Source organism: Panthera tigris, chromosome D2 (assembly GCF_018350195.1).
Source record: "Panthera tigris isolate Pti1 chromosome D2, P.tigris_Pti1_mat1.1, whole genome shotgun sequence".
Classification (NCBI taxonomy): domain Eukaryota; kingdom Metazoa; phylum Chordata; class Mammalia; order Carnivora; family Felidae; genus Panthera; species Panthera tigris.
Genome location: NC_056670.1, coordinates 45,724,296 through 45,748,179, shown reverse-complemented (window position 1 = coordinate 45,748,179; position 23,884 = coordinate 45,724,296). Strand labels below are relative to the sequence as shown.

Below are 23,884 nucleotides of genomic sequence, written 5' to 3'. Positions count from 1 at the left end.
TGTTGAATTTTTTTCAAATGTTTTTTCTATGTCTACTGAGATGATCTTATCCTTTTTCTACTTTATTAATATGGTGAATTACAGTTTGCCAGTTGTTCCTTATATATTTTCCTTCTTATATGTTGTTTGATGTGCTAAATTCTTGCTGAGAATTTTTGCCTCTATGTTTCTGGGGGATCTTAATCTGTAATGTCCTTTTCTCGTAATATCTTTGGCTAGTTATATGTAAAGATAAAGCTGGCCTCATAAAGTGCATTAGAAAATAGGCCCTCTTTCTTAATTAAAAAAAAAAAAACACAACCCTGTGGATAGTATCGGTATTATTTTTTTAAAGTATTTGACAGAATTGAGTAATAAAGCCATCTAAGCCTAGAGTTTTCTTTGTGGGAAGTTTTTAGCTACAAATTCCATTTCTCTGCAAGATATGGGGCTATTTCGCTATTTCTTCCTAAGTGAGCCTCAATAGTTTGTGTCTTTTTGGTCCATTTCATCTAAGCTGTCTAGTTACTAGCATAGTGTTGTTCTTAATATTACCTTATCCTTCTAATATCTGAAGAATCTTCAATGATGTCACCTCTGTCATTCCTGATATTGGTAATCTCTTTTTTTTCCTGATTAGTCTGACTAAAAGCTTATCAATTGTATTGATCTCCTTAAAAAACAAGCTTTTGGTTTCATTGATTTTTCTCTATTATTTTTCATTTATTTGTAACCACTCTGATCTTTATTTGTTTCTTTCTTTTACTTTGGGTTTCACTTGCTCTTCTTTACGTATTTTCTCAAGGTGGAGGCCTCAAAGGCCTTCTTTCCAAATATCAGCCCTGAGTGCTATCACTTAGCCCTTAAGCACTTCTTGAAAAGCATTTCACAAATTTTTATACGTCGTGTTTTTGTTTTTATTCAGTACAAAGTACTTTTTGATTTTTTTTTATTTCTTTTTTGACCTATGGATTATTTAGAAGTATGTTCATGGGATGTCCACATATTTGGGGATTTTCCAGAAATCTTTCTGTTATCTCCCCGTCCCCCCACAGTGCCCGCACAGTGCTGGGATCAAAGCCGGGCTCTTGACTCGTGGAGGCAGGAGGGATGTGGGCGGCCCAAAGCCAATGCTGAAGGTCTCTTGCTGCGGTAGGAACCACACTGGGATTCACGGAATGAGCCAAAGTCACGGCCTGGCTCTCCGTGACGGCATCTTGCACGCAAAGTTGGTCAGCAGCTGCTATCACATATGAGAGGCAAGGCGCTCCAGCGTCAGCCAGGGCTGGGCGCACCTCCCAGCCTGCCCCTGCCAGCAGTGGGACAAGGAGCTGGCTGCTCTACCTCTCCAACTTCCAGCTGCTCATCCAGGAAGATGGGAATAGTAGTACCTGCCCCATGAGGCCTCCAGATTTAAACAAACAATCCAGCATTGATTAAACAAAGAGCCGGGAACATAGAACCAGCTCCCCAAACAGTAGCTATTACTGCTTTTCTATTTAGCTGGAATAAAAAGTAATGTCAGTGTCAACAATGTTACTCCCATTTTATGGGTGACAGCTATTGAGGAACTGAGGAATAAAGCAAAGTGCCCAGTTACTGAAACAGCAAACACCAGAGATCATCCCATTAGCCAGTGATGGATCTTGTCCACGCCCTCTAATGAGCACGTCTCCCCATGCAGGGGCTGCACTCCTAATTTATTCCCAGTAACTCCAGATTCTCTAGCAAGAAAGTAACTGATAATTCAGTTACAACAGTTACTGGTTCTCTGGTCTATTGCTGTAATTTCTCTAAAGCAAAGACATTGTCCTGCCTTCACGTGGCTTCTGTGAGAAAAGGTACGTCCATGTATCTCCCCTCAGCATGAGACGCCAGCAGCCGTGCAGAGGCTCCAGCCACCTGCATTCCTGTTACACCCAGGAATTGCCTGGAAAAGATGGCGTGGGGAGATGAACACTCTGTGAGCACGCACAAGAGTTGGGGGCTGGGGGTGGCATGATCATGCCCCTCACCTGGGCAAACACAGATGCAAGCGTGCTTTACTAAGTTGCAGTCACTGCCGTAAGGTCTTCCCGGGATTCATTCTTCCAACGCTCACAACAGCCCCACAAAGTACTATTATCATTCCTATTTCACCAATGAGGTTTTTGTGAGATTGCACAGAGAGGTTAAGCAATTTGTCCGAGGTCACACAGCCACTAAGTAACTGAGCCAGGATTTAAGCCCAGACAGGTACGCTACAGAAATGGAATTTAAAATAAGTTTTGTGTGGAGAGAGCCAAAAATGTATAGTCAGAGCCACACGCAGTCTTAAATGAACAAATCTGAACATGAACAAAATGAAGAAAAGTCACCGCAGAGATTAGTCATTAACAGAGAGAGGGAACAAAGGGAACAAAGGAGGCCCTGCCTAGTGCTGGGGGGGCGGGGGGGGGGGGGAGGAAGAGCTAGAGTAAAGGTGATTGTGACAGTACCCATCTCGAGCAGGACCTCCTGAACAGGAATCTGGTGTCTCAATGCTTCCTAAGAAGTGGGAGTTACTGTGCCATTGTCCAGATGTGGAAACTGAGGTTCAGAGAAGTTAGGTGTTCTGCCTGAGGTCACACAGCCCGAAAGTGCAGGGTTGAGACCCAAACCCAGAGTACCTGTCCCTGCACCCCATGGTCTTTCCCTGCATCTTCTAGCCTACCAGATTTCAGCATTGGAGAGTAGGGTGGGCCCACCCCCTGTCATGCAGATTTCAGCATTGGAGAGTAGGGTGGGCCCACCCACCCCCTGTCATGTACATACACAGATACCCCAGGCACGAGGCATGATCTGTGCTGGGTACCTCCTGTGCACTAGCTGACTCCCACTGAACAAGAAATAAAATCCCACCTTCTGGGAGGGGGCAGAACCAGACTCACAGAGCTGTTGACCTCCCATGTCACTTCAGGGACAGCTACATACAAGAAGCCAGCCCCAGTGACAGCCTTCCTCTCCCTGACCCTCCAGAACCTAAACCTTGTGCCCCAGAAAGGCTGCAAATGGCTGCATTAGAACGGGGTGGGGTGAGGGGGGTGGAAGGGGGTAATAATGGGGGCCTTCCTCCCTGCTCCAGATATGCATTTCTGTGCCTTAATGAAGGAGTAACACCTCCAGGCCGTCTCGGCCCTGCCTGGGGGCAGAGTTCTTCCAACCACGTGTGTAAACCCTAACGTCCACCCCAGTCCACCGGGAACCCCGTGCAGGCTCCTGCTGGGGCCTGATCCCGAAGCCCCACCCTCTCTCTCCAGGAGCCCTGACCACAGGAAGGAACCCTTCCCCTGCCATCTCATGCCTCCCGTGTTTGTGTTTGTCTCTTTATTTTAGGGATTTATTTCTCTACAAGGGACCCGGGTGACTGAACTCCTTCCTGGCCCCGAGGACGCAGGGAAGCACCTCTTTGAGATCAGCCCAGGTAGGCGTGAGCACCTGTAGGCTCTGTGCTGGGGCCCCGCTGGGGGTGTCACCACGCCTCTGGCCTAGAAGGGCAGATCTCCTTCAGGATGCTCCTCCCTGTAGGAACATCAACGCTGTCGCCAAGCCCTACTCAGAAATTTGGGACACATCTAGAGGATATTGCAAATTTGGGGGCGTATCAGAAAATCCGGTCAATTGTCTGGGTAATTAGCTTTTGGAAATTGGATTTTAAAATTCACCATAAGCACAAGGGAAACCAGGCAACGGGGATATCTTAGGACGAAGGTCTAAACACAACAACTGGATCATATGCAAATAAGTCCGGGGAAAACCCACTAGCACAGATACAGAGCCTTAAAATAAGCTTTATCATGAATCTCAAAACAGAGAATTGAGCTGTGGTGGGAGGAAGGGGAATATTTTAATCCAAGGAACTGCTATGGTGTTGGCAGCTACAAATTTTTTTTTTAATTCCCAGTTTTCAAATGTGATTGTTATTGAACTAGTAGATGTGTCTTGAAGATGAGCCCGTCTGCTTCCAGAAGGGCTGGTTCCGCAGTTGGGTGTTTTGGGTAGCCTGGCCTCCCCCAGAAACAGAGCCTGAGACCAGGCTCCAAGCTGTTTATTCAGAGGGGATTCCCAGAAAGCAGGGGGGGAGGGAACAGGGAGGGAGGAAAGCCATTCCGGGTGTGCTAGTGAGTGGATTGCTGCTGTGGGGACCCAGGGTTCAACTCCAGGGGCGGCTGTGGGGACTGTGGGGAGCAGGCCTCAGAGGTGTCCCGCCCATGAAGGGAAGAAGCTGGGGGCTACCCCCCTTAGTTCCACCAGCTGCTTCCCGGGAGCTAACTCTGGCATCTCTGGCCTGCCCTATGCAAGGTCAAGCTCCCTGCAGACAGAAGGCTTCTGGGAGCATTGCAGGCACTTGAGTGAAGAGGCCACCCGCATGGATGGGAACAGTGAGAGCCGGGGTTCTGGGCAGGGAATCGGCTACAGCCACCTAGTCATCACATGCCTCCAGTGTGCCGTCCAAATTTAGACTTCCTTCTGGGAAGTCGTGGCTGTGAACTCAGTGTGCTCGGGTCTCCCTGGGCTCTGTGAGCCAACAGGTTTACCGTCTCTGAGCAGCACGGCCACCCCACCAGTCTGATGAGGTGGCCTGACTATCTGCTATACACCAAGGCTCTCAGCCCAGGCTCAGGCCAGCCAGCAGCGGCCCGCGGGGAGCAGCAGTGAGTGCCACCAAGCCTGGGGCAGGGACCTGTTCCCCTTTGCTCTGTCTTTACCGGGAATTCCAGAAGACACAAGCAGAAGGCAACAGGCAGGAAGCCCCTCCCCAAGTTCATGCCCTGTATGCAAAATGCAAGTATCCCTGGTTTCATTTGGCGTTTCCTACGTGGGCATTGACTCTACTGCAAAAACCTTGGTACTAAAACTGCACGTTAGAAGGTGGTAACTGAGGGGTCCCGGAGTGTGGAGTAGAAAAGAGGGGCTTGGCTGGCCATGGAACAGGGGTAAAGGCTTCTGCAAAGAAGATAGAAATGAAGAGGGCAGGGAGGTGGAGGGCCCTGCCATCTGAGGAAGGGGAAGCTGGGCATGGAAGGGAGGCCTGGGGGAGGGGCCAGGGGACCTGCACCTGGGAATTAGGGAGGAAGAAGGTGAGGCTGGAACTGAAAGGTGGAGGAGATCCACACACCCTAGCCATGAATTCACAAAAGCACTGAGCGTGTGCTCCAAGGACTAGATGGGGAAAAATCACCAGTGTGCAGGCTCTTTATCTGGGTCAGAGCTATTTACAAGGATTTCTTTCACTCTGGAAGGGAAGAAGACCCGTTTGCCACGTAAGGTAACATTCACAGATTCTGGGAATTAAGAAGCAGACGTGTCTAGGTTGCCTGGGTGGCTCAGTCGGTTAAGCGTCCAACTTCGGCTCAGGTCATGATCTCACGGTTCGAGAGTTCGAGCCCCGCATCAGGCTCTGTGCTGACAGCCTGGAGCCTGCTTCGGCTTCTGTGACTCCCTCTCTCTCTGCCCCTCCCCCTGCTTGTGCTCTGTCTCTCTCGCTCTCTCCCAAAAATAAATAAACATTGAAAAAACTTTTTAAAAAACAAGCACACATATCTGTGGGACCATTATTCTGCCTACCACAATGCTCAAAACATCCCCCCAAGGGAGGAGTACTTTTCTTTTTATTTGAGAGAGAGAGCACGTGCACACACCTGTGGGGAAGAAGAAGGGGCAGAGACAGAGGGAGAGAGAGAATCCACTCCATTGGCACAGAGCCCCACGCGGGACTTGATCTCATGACCGTGAGATCATGACCTGCTGACTGAGCCACCCCAGAACGTACTTTATTTGATTTTAAATAAAAGTTTAAAATTTTATTTAAAAAGACACTGGGGGTTAGAGAGGATATGACTTGCCCGAGGACACACAGCCAGATGGTATTACGGGGTCAGGGCTGGCCCCCTGGGCACAGAGCTGCTATCCAGCACTGGCACCTGGTACAGGACCTAATGTCTTTCCACCTGGGCGCAGGAGGTCTAGGGATGCAGTTATAAAAGGCAGGGCCTCCCATAGCCCTGTAGCCCAAGCCCAGCAGTGGTCTAAGCACCGGATTCAGCCGGTCCCTAGAACCACCCATCACTGCCCTCTTGCATTTGCACACGCTGCCCTCCTGAAGGCCGTGGGGCAGGTCGGGGGTGAGAGTGAAGGCAGCTGTGAGGCCACTCAAGGAAAGCGGGTTGGTGGTGGGCAGCGAGGGGTCCATCCAACCTTTGTGGGGCACTGCACAGGAAGGGCTCCATTGTCTCCATTGGGCAAATCATTTTGGCTGCAAAAGGCCAGGTGGGGCTCGTGTCCACCACACCCGCTGTCCCAGAGGGGGAACGCTTGACAACTCTTGGAAAGGTGGTAGAACCCAAGTATAACCATGCATCAGAATAGCTACATGAATTTTAAGTTAGACTTCTATTTTTGTTCTTCAACGGTAGGAAAAGTCACAACTTTTCATCAGGATAGAATTGAAAGCAAACAGAAGAGGAAAAGTTATACAGTGAGTGCCCTCTAGTGGAGAAACCTGCCAAGTACATGACGGGCCTTACAGGCCCTCCTACCTACTCACCCTTCCACCCTCACCCCACCCCCATCCCTGCACATTTCAGCGAGGCCACACCACTGATGGTTGCAGTGTGCCCACAGTCACTAAGTGCTGGGACTGCAGCATGAGGCACCTCTAAACCAGAGTCCCACTCTGCACCAACACTCCGGGCTCCTGGATCAGGAGGAAGGAGCCAAGCCCCAGAAAGGGACTGGGGATCAGAGGACCCTGGGTCTCCTTCCCACCTGGTCTCTTCGGCCCAGACAGTTAGTTGCCTGGCCTGATGCTGTGATTTGGATTTAGAAAGATAAATAGGCAGACAGATGGATAGGTATTTATATACTTGATGTTCACCCTGGTTCCTGGCACAGAGCTCCTAAAACCCTTGGAATTTCCTAAGTAAAGGTGCCTTTTGTTATGTTAATGAAGTGACTTTGGGATAGCCCCTCCTTCGAGACTGGTTTAGAGGGGAACCAACCATACCTATGTAATGAAGCCTCCATAACAAAACAAAAAGGAGAGGGTTTGGACACCGTCCAGGTTGGTGAGCACGTGGAGATTTTGGGGAGAATGATGCGCTTGGAGAGGGCACGGAAGCTCCCCAACCCTTCCCACATACCTTGCCCTATGCAGCGATACCACGTGGCTCTTCCTGAGCTATATCTTTGTATAATGAACCAGTGATCCAGAAACGAAAAGGTTTCTCTGAGTTCTGTAAGCCGCTCTAGCAAATTAATCAAAGCCAGGGAAGGGGTTGTTTGGACCTATGGCCCATTGGTCAGACCTATGGCCCATTGGTCAGAAGCACGGATGACAGCGTGGCCTTGCAGGCGGCATCTGCAACGGGGAGGCGGAGCAGTCTTGTAAGACTGAACCCTTAACCTGTGGGATCTGACATTTTCTCCAGGTAGATAGTGTGAATATAGAGTTCAGTTGTAGGATGCCCAGCTGGTGTCGCTGGGCGACGTGGCATTGGTGACCGGAATTTCACCTGGCAAACCCCACCGCCTCCCAGCCCTTTGAAAACTGTCTGCCCCTTGCAGACTTGATCTCTCTGGGCTCCCAGTGCTGGCAAAGGGGGCCTCTGCCCCCAGGCCATGTTTAGGCCTCCCTCTAGATATGCAGGAACAGAATGGAGCCAGGAGTGGAGAGGCCTCCTTTGGTACTGTGGACAAAAGGGTTGCTAAATCCACAAGACGCTTGTGTCTGATAGAACGAATTAGGTAATCAATAAAGCAGTGCAACGTGTCTCAGATATTCTTCTTCCGGTATTAGCACAGTGTTGCCAAAGGGAGGCAGGACAGTTGTCTACAGGGATTTAGATGGGAGCCTCAGATCTTTCTGGTGACTAACTGACTGGCCACCATGTCTCCTCCATCACTGGGTGTGTCTTTCAAGAATCCCGATTGCAGGTGAAGCCAGCTCAGGCTAACTCAGGGAAAGGGAGAACTGGCCAGAGGTTGTGGGGCCACACAGAATCTTCCGGAAGCTGGAGAGCTACCCGTGGAAGGGGCAGGCAGCAGGACTGCTCAGTGGTCCTGGAGGCAGGAACAGAAAGCTGATCAGGACTGTGTGCCTGAAAGGTTGAATCTCCGCTGACCCCTCAGTCCTGGAGTCATTTGTTCAAGTCCAGAGTCTTGGTGTTTGTGTTGAGGCCATGGACCTATGCGTGGTGACACTAGAGTGGTAAGGAAAGGCCCATCCACCTCCAGCACCCAGACAGACCCTCCCACTGAAGCTTCCCACAGTGGAAGCAAGGGACTCTAATGCCTTCAGGACGGGAGGGGAGGTGACAAGGTGACAGTCTCCACCAAATACACACTGCACCAGACACAGTCTATGGTTCTGTTTTTTCCGAGGGCTGAGTGTCACATCATTGGCCTTGGCCCTTTCTGCACAACCACACCGGTGCCCCAAGATGGGGTGCCTGTGCGGGCACATTTCCTCCTGGGGGTGCAAGGACCTCAGCATGTGGGGCTAGGGATAAGCCCTTGTGGGACAGGAACAGTAACTGCCCTGAATCTGAGAGAACAGAAGGAGGAAAGTGCTGTCTTCTTGAGCGGGAGGTCTTGGAGGGCATAATGGCTGTTCTGAAGTCTGGGCCCAGTTCCCATGGCAGAATGCCTGTCTGCTTTGGGCCCACAGACTATCTTTCTCAAGATAAAGTGCTGGAGACTTCGGCGGGAGCCACCCAGTTCAGAGGTCGGCAGGCACTCTGCTCTCCCACGGAGCTGGCGGACTGCCTCCCCCCAGCTCCCCAACACTCTGCGGGCTGTCAGCCTGGGTGGGGGCTGCCTCCGACCTCTTGGGTTTTCAGCTCTAACCGGGAGTTGAGGGCTGAGGTATATGCAATGCGAGCAGTGGCCCCACATGGAAATCAGGCAGACGTGGTCAGTCGTGCCCACACGTGCCAGGGATGCAGGGGCTGGTGTGTGCATGCAGAAAGGAGGGTCCAGGGAGGAGTCAGGACACCGAGCCCAGGCACCGTCTCCCTTCGTGCCTGTGTTCTGCACTCTCCCAGCGGGACATGCATGTCCCCGTGGCATCTGGCTCTAGCCAGCCTTCAGCTGGTAGGAGAGATGACTAAGCCCACAACTGTAATTTAGTTAGAAAGAGCACCAGGGGTCGTGATGGGTGCGTCGGAAGGACCAGGCAGGAGATGAGGAGGGTTCATCTTTGCCACCACCTATGCTACGCTCGACACCCTCACCCCACCGGTGTCCGCAGAGAAGACCACTCTGCCCCAGGAGGAGCAGGATGAGAGAACCTGCTGACGCACTCACAGGGACCCAGCAGGAGGCAACTCAGAAGCCTGGCCGCTCAGAGCCCAGCCGTGATTCTTTCTGTGCAGTTATAAGTTCATGTGCCAAGTTCTCAGTGAAGGGGTCCAGACCACGCTCCACGTCTCTGCAGTGGGTCCAGACCCAGTTGGTCCAGACCCAGCTCAGCCCCTGACGCGCTGAGGCAGGTTACCTCCCTTCTCTGGGTCTCTATTTCCCCACCTGTATGATAAGACGGCTGGTCTTGGTGACCTCCAAGGTGCCACCCAGAAAGAATGGGCTCCGGCAGTTTCTCATGGCCTCACAGGGTCTTTGAAGCCACCCTGGGCACTGAGCTTGCGGCCGCCTGTCCCTATCCGGCATGCAGCTTGGAGCGGTTAGAAGAACTGCCTGCCACCCGCTATCTCTGAGGCCTGACCTTGAAACGAAGCCAGCACACACAGATTAGCCCGTGGAAGGAGACTGATACCGGGCTCCTGACATCCACAGAGCATCGCTCACCCCATTAGCCGCCTCCTGAGCGGGATGCCGATCTCAGCCTATCTCGGCACCTGGTACCAGCCAGACTGCGTATCAGCCTGACCTCGCGCGGCCCCACTGAGTTTGCCTGCGGCGCGCCAGACGATGGGTAAAGACTAGAAATGAAATCAGATGAGAAGTTCACAGGCGCTCCTCACCCCTGGGAGCGGGAGAATCAGCAAATCCGAGAGGGGTTGCTTGGACTTCCTGCTTTGTGGTCTGGCCCTCCTGTCTTTTAACCTCACTTTTCCCAACTAAACACAGGACCAGGTGTGGGAAACTACCCCCTGTGTCCCTGGAAATAGATGCCCTTGAAGAGGAACGTGCAGTTCATTCTTTTGGCCAAAGTCAGGCTCCAGGGCAGCTCTGTTTCATAGAAACGTAATGCAAGCCACATTGGTAATGAAATGAACAAGCCCGTTGCTCAGTTACACTAGCCGCGTTCCCAGTGTGCGACAGCCATATGCGTGTGGCGGACCCGCATTGCCCAGTGAGTGTCAGTGAGGAGGGGACTCAGTGAAATCTTGGCATAGAACAGGTGCTCAGCGAGCGCCCTCCAAATGACAGAGAAGTGGGGAGGGAGGAAGAAAAATTGAGGGAAAAGCCTAGGCTTTGGAGTCAGACAGACCCAGATTCATATGTCAGCTCTGCCGCTCACTAATTTGGAGAACTTGGACCAATAATTTAAATTCTCTTGAGTCTCCTTTTCATTATCCGATACAGAAATAAAACTACCTACTTGGGAAGATAGCTGTGACCATCAGGTGAACTAAGACCTGTAGATGTGCAGGGGACCTTTCCCCCACCCTCCACTGTGTCTTTCTTGCCTTCCTTCTCTCTCTCTTTCTTCCTCGTTCTCTTGCTTTCTTGCTCTCTTTCTTTCCTTCTTTCCTTCTTTCCTTCCTTCCTTCCTTCCTTCCTTCTTTCCTTCCTTCCTTCTTTCCTTCTCTCTCCCTCACCTCTTATCTGCCAAATACAAGCAAGCTTCAAATAAGATTTCAAATTTCTTTAGTCTGTTGTTTTATAAAAAAAAAAAGTAGGGACCCTAGCTCTACAGCAGTGTGTACCAGAATCTCCTGGAGGGCTTGTTAGAACCCAGACTGCTGCGCTCATCCCCAAACTTACTGGTTTCAGAATTCTGGGGCGGGGCCTGAGAATCTGCATTTATAACCATCTCCCGGGTGATGCCGATTGATGCTACTGACCCAGGAACCACCCTCTGACAGGTCAAAAGAGAGCTCACAAAAGAAAGGAATAAACTCCATATTTAATATCTTCAATGGCACTGTTTTCCTGCTTTTTAAAGCAGAGCCCTGCATTTTTATTTTGCATTGGGCCCCACTAATTCTGCCACCAGTCTGGAGGACAGTGGAGGGGGAACTTCAGGGGTAAGGAGCCCAGAGGCTGTGCTTACAGAGATGACTCTGGAATGAAGAAGGTGACATCCGGGGCCATGTTTAATTCTGGCACCACACTAGGACAGACTTATGCAAACTCCCCAACACGGGAGGAGGCTGGAGGCCACCACACTTACCTGCAGCTCTGAGCTCTCCGCCCCAACCCCCCCTCCACAGTAAGCTTCTTCATGATAAAGAGTTCAAAAGCCAGACCCAGTACTTACTAGCTACGTGATCTTGGGCAAGTTGCTGACTTCTCTGTGCCTCAGTTCCCTCATGCACAAAATGCGGATAATTTAAGTATCTACAGATTGGGTCAGGAATGGGGGTGAAGGAATTGGGTGAGACTACGAAGGGGTAGCAGAGAAAGACTCACGATGATGGTTAGTTGAGTATATTAACTGTGGTGATGGTTTCATGAAGGTACATGTGCAATAAAATTGCATAGTGCCCCCCTCAACACACAGACACACAGACACACACACACACACACACACACACACACACACACACACAATCAGCTCTGTGGATTGTCCCAAGGTCAGTTTCCAAGTTTTGGTATTGTGCTAGAGTTATGTGGGATGTTCCCATGGGGGAGGCTGGGGGAGGGTGCACCGGGACCTTGCTGTATATTTCTTTGCAACTTCCTGTGATTCTAGAATTATTTCAAAATAAAAAGGGTTTTCCAAGTACCTACTTACCCCACAGTGTTGTAACATTGTGCACCTGTAACTTAGGATAATACCTGTGTTGAGTACATCATGAAGTTCAACAAGTAGTATAACAGGGCGTCTGGAAAACCAAGAAACAGAAGATAAACTTTTTTTTTTTAAGTAGGTTGGTAACCTTTCCAACTAACACGTTCAGTGTGCTTTTCTTCAGCCACCAGACACCTTTTCAGGTAAAATTTGTATTTTAAAATTGAAATTTAAAGCAATGGCTCCAGTTATCTAGCTTTTAAAAAGTATAACAATAGTACCTTCTCTGAATTTTGTCATTTTTTTGTGTGTATTTGTGGTGTATTTGTTGATTGACAACTGGGCCCATTGTTTCTTAGAAGTGTTTCACCTGAAAATACATCGAGATTATTATTTGAAGATTTGCCAGTGGTTTCCTTCTACACCGCCTGACTTTGCAGACACCTGTGTGTGACACTCACCCACCTTTGGTGACCGTTCACAGGTCTACCCGGCTTCTGTATGGTTTGTCCCTTGCACATCTGGCCGTAGACCAGGAATGGGCACATGTTTGCCGACTGAATGAAAGGCCACTCACCAAGGAAGACTTTCTAATTCCTCCAACTGTAATTGATCATGTTCCTGGGGCAGCAGTAGGTTCTTTATGTTAGTATTTTCTTCAGGACAAAGCAACATGAGATTCTTAAAGTGATCGAGTTTCTTTTTCGAAAGGCAGGTGAGAAGGGCACTCTACAGTGTATTGGCCCAATCTTCCTGACACCCTGCCAGGTGGACATTACATCCCTGATGTACAGATGCAGAAACTGGCACAGAGGGGCAGCTTATCCAAGGTCGCACAACTAATACAAAGTAGAGTCCAGGGTCTATCCAAGTGGGTCCCACTCCAAGTCACACCCTTAGCAGGCTGCAGCAGGAGCCCAGGCAGGTGCTGGGTACCACGGCTCTGAGACATGGAGGGGCCCAGACAGAAATTCCTCAGAGAGAGATACACGCACCAGATAGGGCAGGGGCGATGTGCAGGAGGAGGCGTGCTCAGTGCCAGCTCAGAACAAAGATGTAGATAAAATTCTTTACAAGTGATCTCAGCTAGACTAAATCTCGAGATAAATTAGGATGAGGGGAGGAATGTGGCAGGGGATTAGTGGGTGGGGAGGTTGGACGGCCCAGGTCACCTCTGAAAAGCCAAGCCCAGCGAGTCTTCAGCTTAGGAACTTTCTTAGACGAAAGGTCACCTTAAGTCCAGGTCCTTCCTACACAAGGTGTGGTCGGTGGACCCGCTGCATCAGCATCACCTGGGAGCTTGCTGGGAATGCAGATTCTCAGGCCCCACCCGGAACTCCTGAAGCAGAATCTGTGTGATGGCAAGCTGTCCTGGATGATTTGTGTGCACATTCAAATGCGGGAAGTGCTGCTCTCCAGCAGACCACTGTTCGTGCTACCCAGCCATGGGCCATGAACTTCTGCAGGCAAGGATTGCACTTGTGACCTCAGAGCCTGGTGCCTGGCTTTTGAAGGTGTTCGATAAGTTAAACCAATGAAGAAGTACTAATTCAAAAGCAGGAAGAGAGCAGGGACGCCTGGGTGGCTCAGTCGGTTCAGCGTCCCACCTCTTGGTTTCGGCTCAGGTCATGATCTCAGTGTCCGTGAGTTCGGGCCCCACGTCAGGCTCTGCACTGACGGTGTGGAGCCTGCTGGGGATTCTCTCTCCCTCCCTCTCTGTCTGCCCCTCCCTTGCTCATGCTCTCTCTGTCTCTCAAAATAAAAAAATTAAAAAGCAGGAAGAGAGCAGAAAGCAGTGGTAGAGAGAGGCAGACAATGACAAGAAACTGAATCTAGCTCTTGGGCTACAAACCGAGGGACAGACCAAAGCCAATTACCCATGAGCTGATTCCGGCCCATAGGAAGTATTTTGTTTGGCTCATGAAATATTTCTAAAAGCAGAAAAAAAAAAAACCAACAACTTGTGGAAAACATAGATTTCTATAGAGTAAATGTGGGTCTGCTTTCTCTGTATAAACAATTAGCAGGGGCTCAATACCAGCTCCCTCTTAGAGCTTGAGTGATCTCCATTTGGCCAGAATCCCCACCACTCCCTACTATACCTCCACCTGTTTCCTCAGTTCATCTTACATGCCTGATCTCTCTATAAAGGTTTGCATCTCTGAACCCTAGTGTGGCTCATGATAAGCTCAAACCAAAGATGGCTAGCAAGTGATCACTGTATATTGGCCGAATCATTCAATACCTCCAGTTATTTGTCATGTGGGGTTGGGGTTAAGGGTGAGGTGTTCTGTCACACTGTCTGAGATCCAGGCCCGTCTCAGCCTCTCCCCAGGTCTGTGGTCCTGAGTGAGTCACACAACCCCTTAAAGTTCAGGCTCCTCATCTGTGAAATTGCCTCCATAAAAGCAGCTCCGGGGAGAGCATTTGGTATCATACCCGGCACATGGTCAGCAGTAGCTAATTAGTAGGACATTAGTCGCTGCAGCTCCAGAGAGAAATAACACACAGGTATGCAGGTACTTATTCCCTGCCTTTCTAAAATTTCAACATTAATTATGTTGATTATTAATTCGTGATTATGTTAATTATCAGTATTTCCCATATAAAGGTGAACATAATACCTAAATTGTTAAGATTCAGTGAGGCTAAGTATTTTATACCCTTGAAAATGTGTACATATCAAAAGCATGAAATAAAAACATAAACCTATGAAATATACGCACTAAAGCCATTGCCCCTCTAATATAAATTATTAGGTTAAATTAATAAAATATTCAAAAATAACAGACCAAACCCTATAAAATAAAGAAAATTTTAATAATGAACACTCGAAATACTCTTTAATGCTATTCTTTTTTTTTTAATTTTTTAATGTTTTTTTTTATTTTTGAGAGAGAGAGAGAGCGTACGTAAGCAAGGGAGGGACAGAGAAAGAAAGAAACACAGAACCCGAAGCAGGCTCCAGGCTGAGCTGTCAGCACAGAGCCTGATGCGGGGCTTCAACTCACCAACTATGAGATCATGACCCTGAGCCCAAGTCAGACGCTCAACCCACTGAGCCACCCAGGCGCCCCCCTTTGACGCTATTCTTGAATCATGAGCCTGTTTTTGTGTGCATGTTTTCTAGCTGTCATGAAATTTTTTACTCCGCCCTGTGAAGAGAGTGTCCCAGGCTAAATTTCAAGCTTAACGCCCAATATTACCCTTTCAGTTCTTCATCTTCAAGCAATCCGTCTCTCACTCGATACTTTCGAGATTTTTCTTTTTATCCCCCCTTTTGTTGTTCTTAGCAGGTCCTATATCTTTTCATCGATTGGGAGCTCTGGTTTTATTTCTTCTGTTTGTTTGCTTTTAAAGTTTATTTATTTATATTGAGAGAGAGAGCCGGGAAGAGAGGGACAGAGAGAGAAAAATCCCGAGCAGGCTCCATGCTGTCAACGCAGAGCCCAACACAGGGCTTGACCTCACACCCTGGGATCATGACCTGAACTGAAACCAAGAGTTGGACGCTCAACTGACTGAGCCACCTGGGTGCCCCAGCTCTGGTTTTATTTCAAAGAAACAGTCTCTGGATTGCCTTCACTTTCTCCAGTGTTCTCCTGGGTAGGTAGAGATTCGAATGCATTAGGTTGATGGGTTGCCTGGAGCAGTTTCCAGGCTGTTGTGTTTGAACGCCACTGGTTTGGAAGGTGTTTGAACCAGAACAAGGATTTGTGTTGCAATAGAGGCACCTTGGTTTTCTTCCTCCCCTGTGGATGATGGAGAAATAGAAAAACATTTTCTAAACAAGTTTACCTTTACTGGATCCAAATTCTACTGTAGTATATCCCCGAGTGTAAATTATCCTGATATATATATATCTATATATATATATGTGTGTGTGTGTGTGTGTGTATACGTGTGGATACACACACATACACACACACACACATATATGTATATCTCACAAATATATATATATATATATATATATCACAAAAATACCCATAGTTCAGCATTCTGTTACACTATATGTTCACTAACTTGGATTTAAATTTTAAAAATTTGGGGGCACCTGAGTGGCTCAGTTGGTTGGGCGTCCAACTTTGGCTCAGGTCACAATCTTGCAGTTCGTGGGTTCGAGCCTGCTTTGGATTCTCTGTCTCCCTTTCTCTCTGCTCCTCCCCTGCTCACACTCTGTCTCTCTTTCTGTCCCTCCCTCATTTGGGCTCTCTTTCTCAAAAATAAACATTTAAGAAAATCTAATTAAAAAAATTTGTTTAAAGCACGTTATTCTGGAATAACAATATTAAGAACTAGGGTTATAATCAGTTAAAAGATTCCAGATTTGGAAGTTCTTCTGAAGGTCAGTGACATCTTTCTGGGTCCCTAGGGCACAGCCCGCCCTGATGCTTTACTGAGTGCGAGGAAACAGCTGGGGAGACCAAGGCTTAGAAAGGAAGGAGATCAGGGACACCTGGGTGGCTCAGTGCTTAAGCGTCTGACTGGCTCAGGTCACAATCTCATGGTTCGTGAGTTCGAGCTCTGCAACGGGCTCTCTGCTGTCAGCACGGAGCCTGGAACCTGCTTCAGATTCTGTGCCTCCCTCTGCCCCTCCCCCTCCCCTGCTCATACTCTGTGTCTCTCTCTCTCAAAAATAAATAAACATTAAGAAAATTTTAATAAGAAGAAAAGAGGGAGGTCGTCATTGTCCCCGCCCCAGTCCGTGCCCACTGGAAACCTCAGAAAGTGACTTCATTTGGAAATAGGGTCTTTGCTTATGCAATTAGTTAAGATGAGGTTCTGAGTAGTGCAGGTGCTAAGTCCAGGGACTGGTACCCTTAGAAGAAGAGGGAAATCCGGACCCACAGACACACGAGGCAGAAGGTCCCGTGCCGATGGAGGCAGAGACTGAGGTGATGCAGCTGTAGGCCAAGGAACGCCAAGGATTTCTAGGTGACGCCGGAAGCTAGTCGGCAGGCAGGGCTGGAACAGATGCCTGCCTAGAGCCTTCAGAGAGAGCACTGCCCTACCTACAACCTGATTTCAGACTTACCGCCTCCAGAGCTCGGGGAGAATACACGTCAGTTGTTTTAAGCCACCCAGTCTGTGACAGTTTGTTACAGCAGGCCTGGGAAAGCCATGCGGCTGTGGAGTCCGGAAGGAGGGAAGCTACCAGAGCCGCAGGCCCTTCTCTGCAGGACCTGTTTTCGCTGACCTTGGGAATCCAGGCCACACTCTCAGGAGCAGAAACCCAGAAGACCTGGCTCATCTTCCTCCCCTCCGGCCCGTCTCCCTGCACCCCCTCTCTGCTCTGCTCTTGCACACAGCCAGCATTGACACACCGGCCTGCAGCACCCCGCCTGGTGACATCCAGGTGCTGCCTGCTGTCCAGTGGAAAGAACAGAGCTTCAGGAGTCGAAGAGACCCAGGAAGGACCAGCTTTTCTGAGCTGTGAGCACTGCCTTGAAAGTCCCCTTGTCTGCCTGAGCCTCATTGGATGGTGATAACAATGGCCGGGATGGGGTTTGGCAGGGACAGTTGGATACAGCAGTATCCACAGCAGGTGCTCGATACATGTGAGGACCGCCCTCCCTCCCCGTGTAAGAATAGTTGAGAATCTCAGCGTCATGGAGAGCCAGGCTTCTCCTGATGGGCTTGGGGCGGAACTGGAGCAGGTGGAAACAGGCCAGAAGACACCCGCCGTGGGCAGCGCCTTCCTCTGGGAGGAAGAGGCCTGGAGAGCGGGGTGGGGGACACGGGCCCTCATCACAGATACGCAGGCCCTGGGCTGAGAAGGGGCGTCCAGCGCAGGGGCTCTGGTCCGGTCTCCTGTGTCTGGCACAGAGTGGCGCTCCACAAATGACTGTCAAAGGAATAATGTTGGGAGAAGGAAAGAACAATCGGCCAGATGTGTCAGAGCGCTGTCCGCCAGCGGGCTGCCCCAGAGCCTGCACGGCAGGAATGTGCAGAGCAGAGATTTCTTTTCTTTGTTTTAAATTGAGAGAAGCTGATCTCCTTTGTTCTGTGAAGGGTCACTTAAGTGGCCCTCTTGGATATGCAAATGCATGACCAGTAAGCAGCCAGCATCCCAGGATCCGTTCTTAACCGGACCTTTTGTGGCTGTTGGTGGTGGGTGGTATTTTTTTAATTTTTTGAGTGGCTTGGCAAAGATTGTGCCCTTCTTTGGCACACAGCAGACGGGGGATTCTGTCGGGAGAGTTGGGAGAGGAGAAATTTGCGGACTGATTTGCACAAAGAGCCCAAGTTTTCTGGAAGGAATGAGATGGTTACACCAACACAGTGTTTTCACACTTTTTTGACAGCAAGAAATAAACATTACATCCCACCCCAGGAACCAGGCAAAGGTTTCAAAAAACGGTGCTGTTCCCACATGCAGTGCCCAATGGCATTTTGTTTTAAGTAGGCTTCATGCCCAGCATGGGACCCAACTCAGAGAGTTGAACTCACAACTCTGAAATCAAGGCCTGAGCTGAGATCAAGAATCAGACACTTAGGCAACTGAGCCACCCAGGCAGCTCTGGTATTTTTAAGTCCATGTGATTCTATCTCATTTTTTAAAGTACTGGTCAAGACCTGCTGAGTTGATTTCATGACCCCCTAATAGGTTGAGTCCATAGTCTGAAAAATACTTCTTGGTTTTGGAATTCAGATCTGTTGGGTGGACCAAGGCCTGGCTGCAGGAAGGGTTCTGAGGCCTTGGAAGGAGAGGCCTTGAGGGTAGTGAGCTCCACCCAGGACTGAGTAACTGGGGAGGTGAGGAACAGTGGTCCCGGGGAGTTAGCAGTTACTGGAACTGGCTTTGACCCAGCCATCTGAGACCTACTGGTCCCTGAAAGTTGTGTGTGTGTGTGTGTGTGTGTGTGTGTGTGTGTGTGTGTGTATGATCTGAAAGAAGAGGTCTGTAGAAGCTGGAGGAGTCTCCCCAAGCAGGAGGTCATGTGCCAGAGGTCCTGTGTGTCTCGGGAGAGACTTGGCAGCCCTGTCTCTCCCCATGGGGGCATTTCTCTGGTGCCAGCAGCCCATCCCCACGGGGCTGTAATCTCCTTGCCACCCCTACAGCCAGCTTGGGAGGGGACTGCCCCACGCCCACCGTCCTGGGGCAGCCTGGCACCCTGTGGGAGTGACCAGGTAGGGAATCCAGTCACACCCCAGAGGCCCTGCCTTATCTGCAGGGAGCCCTCCAGGCTGCACAGAACACTGAGGCCTGTGTGGAACACTCCGGAGGAGCTGCTGAGTGGCCCTTAAGTGACCCTTTGGAGATGCAAAACTCTGGGACATAGGGACTCTACCCATCCCAGCATCTATTCCTGAGATGCATGGTCAATGCCAGCTTCTGCTCAGCAGCCCGATGGGCATCGGGATGGCCTGGACACTTATCCGCCAAAATGAGAAATGGGAAGCCCAGTCGTCCTGCATTTTCTCCTTCCACAACTAGGTGGCAGCAGCAAGCGCAAGTACTCCACCCCCTTCCCAAGGGCTCTGCATCCCCCTCTCCCTCCTCAGGGGTAAAATTCTCCCAGTCCAGCCCCCCCACCTGCCCAGCACCCCATCCTCTAAGAAAGGGAAAGCTGTTGGGCACTGAATATGTGTGAAATTCTTTTCTCAGTGCCCCAGTTAATCCTCACAGCCCTTCAGGACCTTCTGCCCCATTCGTGGCCCCCATTGAAGGACTGAGGGTCTTCCAAGATGTTGGAAGTTGGAAGTCAGATCAAACGGCTTTGGCATCCGTTTCAGTATGGTGGCAAAATACAAAATCGCCTGACTGCCTCTCATGGCACCTCATCTTCTGAACCCCAGGGGTTCAGCCAAACCTGTTTCCTTTTCCTGTGGCCTTGCAAACGGACTGTTCCCCAGCCTCCTCAACAGTAAGACAGGTCACATGACTGAACTCAGGACAATGGAATGCAGGTGGGAGTGCCGGTATAGGCTGCTCTCAGCCCCTAAAATCCCGAGGTCTCCCTGCCCCCTATCCCCTCCTCCGACAAGAGGAGAAGATCCAGAGGACACCGAGGTCCTAGAAGGAACCTGGGTCTCCAAATAACCATATGGAGCAGAGACCCCTCCCCCTCTGCCTCTCATGTTTCTCTGCTTGGGATGGTGACCAGCGCAAGAAAGAGTGTTCACAGGGTTAAGACACTGACATTTTGCAGTTGTTTGGTCCAGTAGCAAACATGAATTACCCGATTAATGTGCTCCTTTTCTGATCTGCAGCTTGGGGTTCTCAGCACTCATTCTCAGGGTTGTTGTGTCAGTGATGCACGTTGTATGTAAATCGCCAAACCTAGGGGCTGGCACGCCGAAAGCAGTCGAAGGCTCACCCTCTGAGGCCCCTCCCCTGCACTGCTGATGAGGCCCCTCCCCTGCACTGTCAGCAGCAGCGAGAGCGGCAGGGATGACAGCAGCAAGGAGGGCTAGTTAACCCCCAGCTGACATTGCCTTGCCTCTGGCCAGGCAGACCAGACCCCAGGTGGGCCAGTTCATGATGGAGGGTGTCATCTTCTGTGGCATGTGTGGATGCTAGGAGCCTTCTGGGGTGCACAGGTCATGCCGATGCAAATGCTTTGTCTACTAGAAGTTTGCCTCAACTGTGGAGACACACACACCATCAAGGGACGATCTGTAAGTGGGATGCTGAGCTAAGGGGATCACACACACTGGAAGTGACAGGTGAGAGTCCCACCGGAGACAGACACCTCAGTTCAAATCCTGTCTCTCCCACTTACTAGCCGTGGGACCCCAGGTAAATCACGTAGCATCTCAGTGCCTTGGTTTACCCATCAGTAAAACAGGAATGTAATAGGATTCTTGTGGAGATGGAGTTAATATATGTAGAATGCTCACAGCAGTGCTTGGCATACAGTAGGTGCTCAATATGTGTTGCTCTTCTTACCGAAGCAAGTATCCCACTTGGTGCCTCCTGGTCAAGCAGTTGAGACCATCTTCCTCCCCCAAGTGCATGGAGAGGCCTGATGCCACAGTCTGCCTTGAGGAGTAGGTGCTACAGCTGTCCAGGCCCCTGGCCAGGGAGCAGGAGCCCTCGCGGCCATGGCTGTGGCCTCCTGCTCTTTCCCATGCTGCATTTCTCCTGGGGGCGGGAGAGGAAAGGAAGGCAGAAAGAGCAGGTGGGGGCAGGGGTGGGGGTGAGACTCCAGGAAAAGACAATGGGCTTTGTAAAATCCCTCTCTGGGCAGTCTAGCCAAGTTCAATGGCTTCAGGCCACATGAACAGCAAGAAAAATGTGGCCCAGGAATTTCTCCCCAACGATTCCCCTTGTCTTTCTCTGTGGGAATTTGGAGCTGCAGACACATTCCTTCCATGAAAAACGTCCACGGCAGCCGAAGACCCATTGGCCAGAGCTGGGGAACCCAGCTGGCCATGCACCTCTGGGGCCCTGCCCCCGGTGCCCCGCTCCCTGAGGAGTGGGCAGACAAATGTGCGGGACAATGGGCTCTCTCTGGCAGACTTCAGAGCCTGCTCTGTCAGGGACTGACTTCTCCCCAGCACTGCACACCCCTCTTTTTTTTTTTTTTTTTTTTTTTATTTATTTTTGGGACAGAGAGAGACAGAGCATGAACGGGGGAGGGGCAGAGAGAGAGGGAGACACAGAATCGGAAACAGGCTCCAGGCTCCGAGCCGTCAGCCCAGAGCCTGACGCGGGGCTCGAACTCACGGACCGCGAGATCGTGACCTGGCTGAAGTCGGACGCTTAACCGACTGCGCCACCCAGGCGCCCCTGCACACCCCTCTTAAGAGGGGTCCAGACAGTGTGTGCAGCTGCTCTTTCCCAGTCTGTCACGCAGAAGTGGAAGCTAGTCACCTTGGACAGAATTGCCACCTCTTAGAGATGGGAATTCACTTTTTTCTAAGCCAAGTACTTCCCAACTTAATAGGAAGCCATTTCCCAATGCTCTAAAATTCTTTTAAAACAGAGGGCTGTGGGGCGCCTGGGTGGCGCAGTCGGTTGAGCGTCCGACTTCAGCCAGGTCACGATCTCGCGGTCCGTGAGTTCGAGCCCCGCGTCAGGCTCTGGGCTGACGGCTCGGAGCCTGGAGCCTGTTTCCGATTCTGTGTCTCCCTCTCTCTCTGCCCCTCCCCCGTTCATGCTCTGCCTCTCTCTGTCCCAAAAATAAATAAAAAACGTTGAAAAAAAAAATTTAAAACAGAGGGCTGCAAACTACATAAACCCACAGGCCAAATATGGCTTACCACCTGCTTTTGCAAATAAAGTTTTATTGAAACACAGCCACACCCATTCATTTATGTACTGTCTACGGCCAATCTCATGCTATAAGGACAGAGTTGGGTAGCTACTATGAAGGCCATATGGCATGCAAAGTTTAAATATGTTTATGATCTATCCCTTATAAGAAGTTTACTGACTCTTGGTTTAAAGTAGAATATATTACACTCACTTATTCACTTATACTCCTATGTTATTCCACAAAGGATTGGAAACGGCTTCTAATGGGAACACTTAAAATAAAATGAAGGTAACAAAATAGTAATAATTTAAAAAATTAAGGACCAACGAAAATGCAAATAAAAGTAGAAAAACAGAGGCACTTGGCTGGCTCAGTTGGTTGAGCATGCAGCTCTTGATCTTGGGGCGGTGAATTTGAGCCCCATGTTGGGGTTGGCGTTTACTTTAAAAAAAGTAGAAAAGCAAAATCAGGACACAAAAGCACAGATGTGATGCCTACTTTAGGGCCTTCATACTTGCCAAAGCCAAACTTCAAATTTTCCCTGAGCTTCCTGGCAGTGAAAGGAAAAAGAGAAATGGAAGTCTCATTAAAAGAAAGGAAAAAGCAGACCAGTCCTTATGGAATCCACAGCCTTTTCTAGCACAAAGCAGTATGGACCTGCTTCAAACGTACTTTACCTTTCCCAGAGTCATATGCTTCATTTAAAAAAAATTTTTTTTACGTTTATTCATTTTTGAGAGACAGAAAGAGACAGAGTATGAGTAGGGGAGGGGCAGAGAGAAAGGGAGACACAGGATTCAAAGGAGGCTCCAGGCTCTGATCTCTCAGCACAGAGCCTGACATGGGGTTCGAACTCACGAATCACGAGATCATGACCTCAGCCGAAGTCAGATGCCTAACCGACTCAGCCATCCAGGCGCCCCCACGTACTTCATTTTTAAAAAAAAGAAACCAGAACAATGAGTCTGCGAAGTGAATAGTAATGGCAGTGCTGTTGATGAGGGATAATATGGGAAGAGGGGTGCTACTTAACATGTTTAACCAGCTTTTTACATCCAAATCAGTTGGCTTCTGTGCACTGTGATAATAGAGCACAAAACATATTTTGAGATACAGGGTGAGCGGTTGCCTTTCTGCTTATCCTTTCTGTAGGTCTATTTCAGAGCAAAAACGGAAATGGACCAGAGGCAGCCCCAACTTGCCACGACATCACCTCTCAGTGCCTGGCACAAAGCAGGCCCTCAAGAAATGCTTGATGTGGGGTGGGTCTAGCTTCTCGGGACCTTCGATTTCCCATGAAAAATGAGGAAATAGTACTAAAACTGTAAAGCTTTTCCAATTCCAGAATGTCTGCGAGTCTTGGTGGTGTCCATACGTGTGTGCACTCTGGATTTGGGGCAGAATCCTAACACAGATCAGAACTATGATAGGAGGAGAGGACGAGAGGAGGAGGTGGCCCGGGTGCAGACCCTCACCTCCAGGAGGCAGGGGACAGGGGGCTGGTCATGAGGAAGGTGACCTGTGGTGACCAGACTGCCCGATTCCAGGGCAGGCTCTCCCGCCCACCAGCTGTGTGACTCTGAGTGCTCACGTGGCCTGAGCAGGTGTCCACATCCTGTCCTGTAAAATGAGTGTGCTGACATCTCACCGTCACCGGGCTGTCGTGGACAAAAAATGAGACACCAGTGCCGGAGTGAGGGAGGTTTGGGGCACGCGGTCTACAAAGTGACTTTGTCTTCAAGGAGTCCCCTCTACCAGGTGC

General features: G+C 50.0%; 1 protein-coding gene across 4 annotated transcripts in view; it reads left to right on the top strand.

Annotated features, from left to right (window-relative positions):
* Positions 1-23,884, top strand: part of ARHGAP22 (Rho GTPase activating protein 22) — a 171,070-nt gene that overhangs the window by 74,970 nt on the left and 72,216 nt on the right. For all 4 annotated transcript variants that reach the window (XM_042959992.1, XM_015536606.2, XM_042959991.1 and 1 more), the window contains exon 3: positions 3,334-3,421. In XM_042959992.1, coding sequence (XP_042815926.1) covers positions 3,334-3,421 — 88 coding nt within the window. The remainder of the gene's footprint in view (positions 1-3,333; positions 3,422-23,884) is intronic.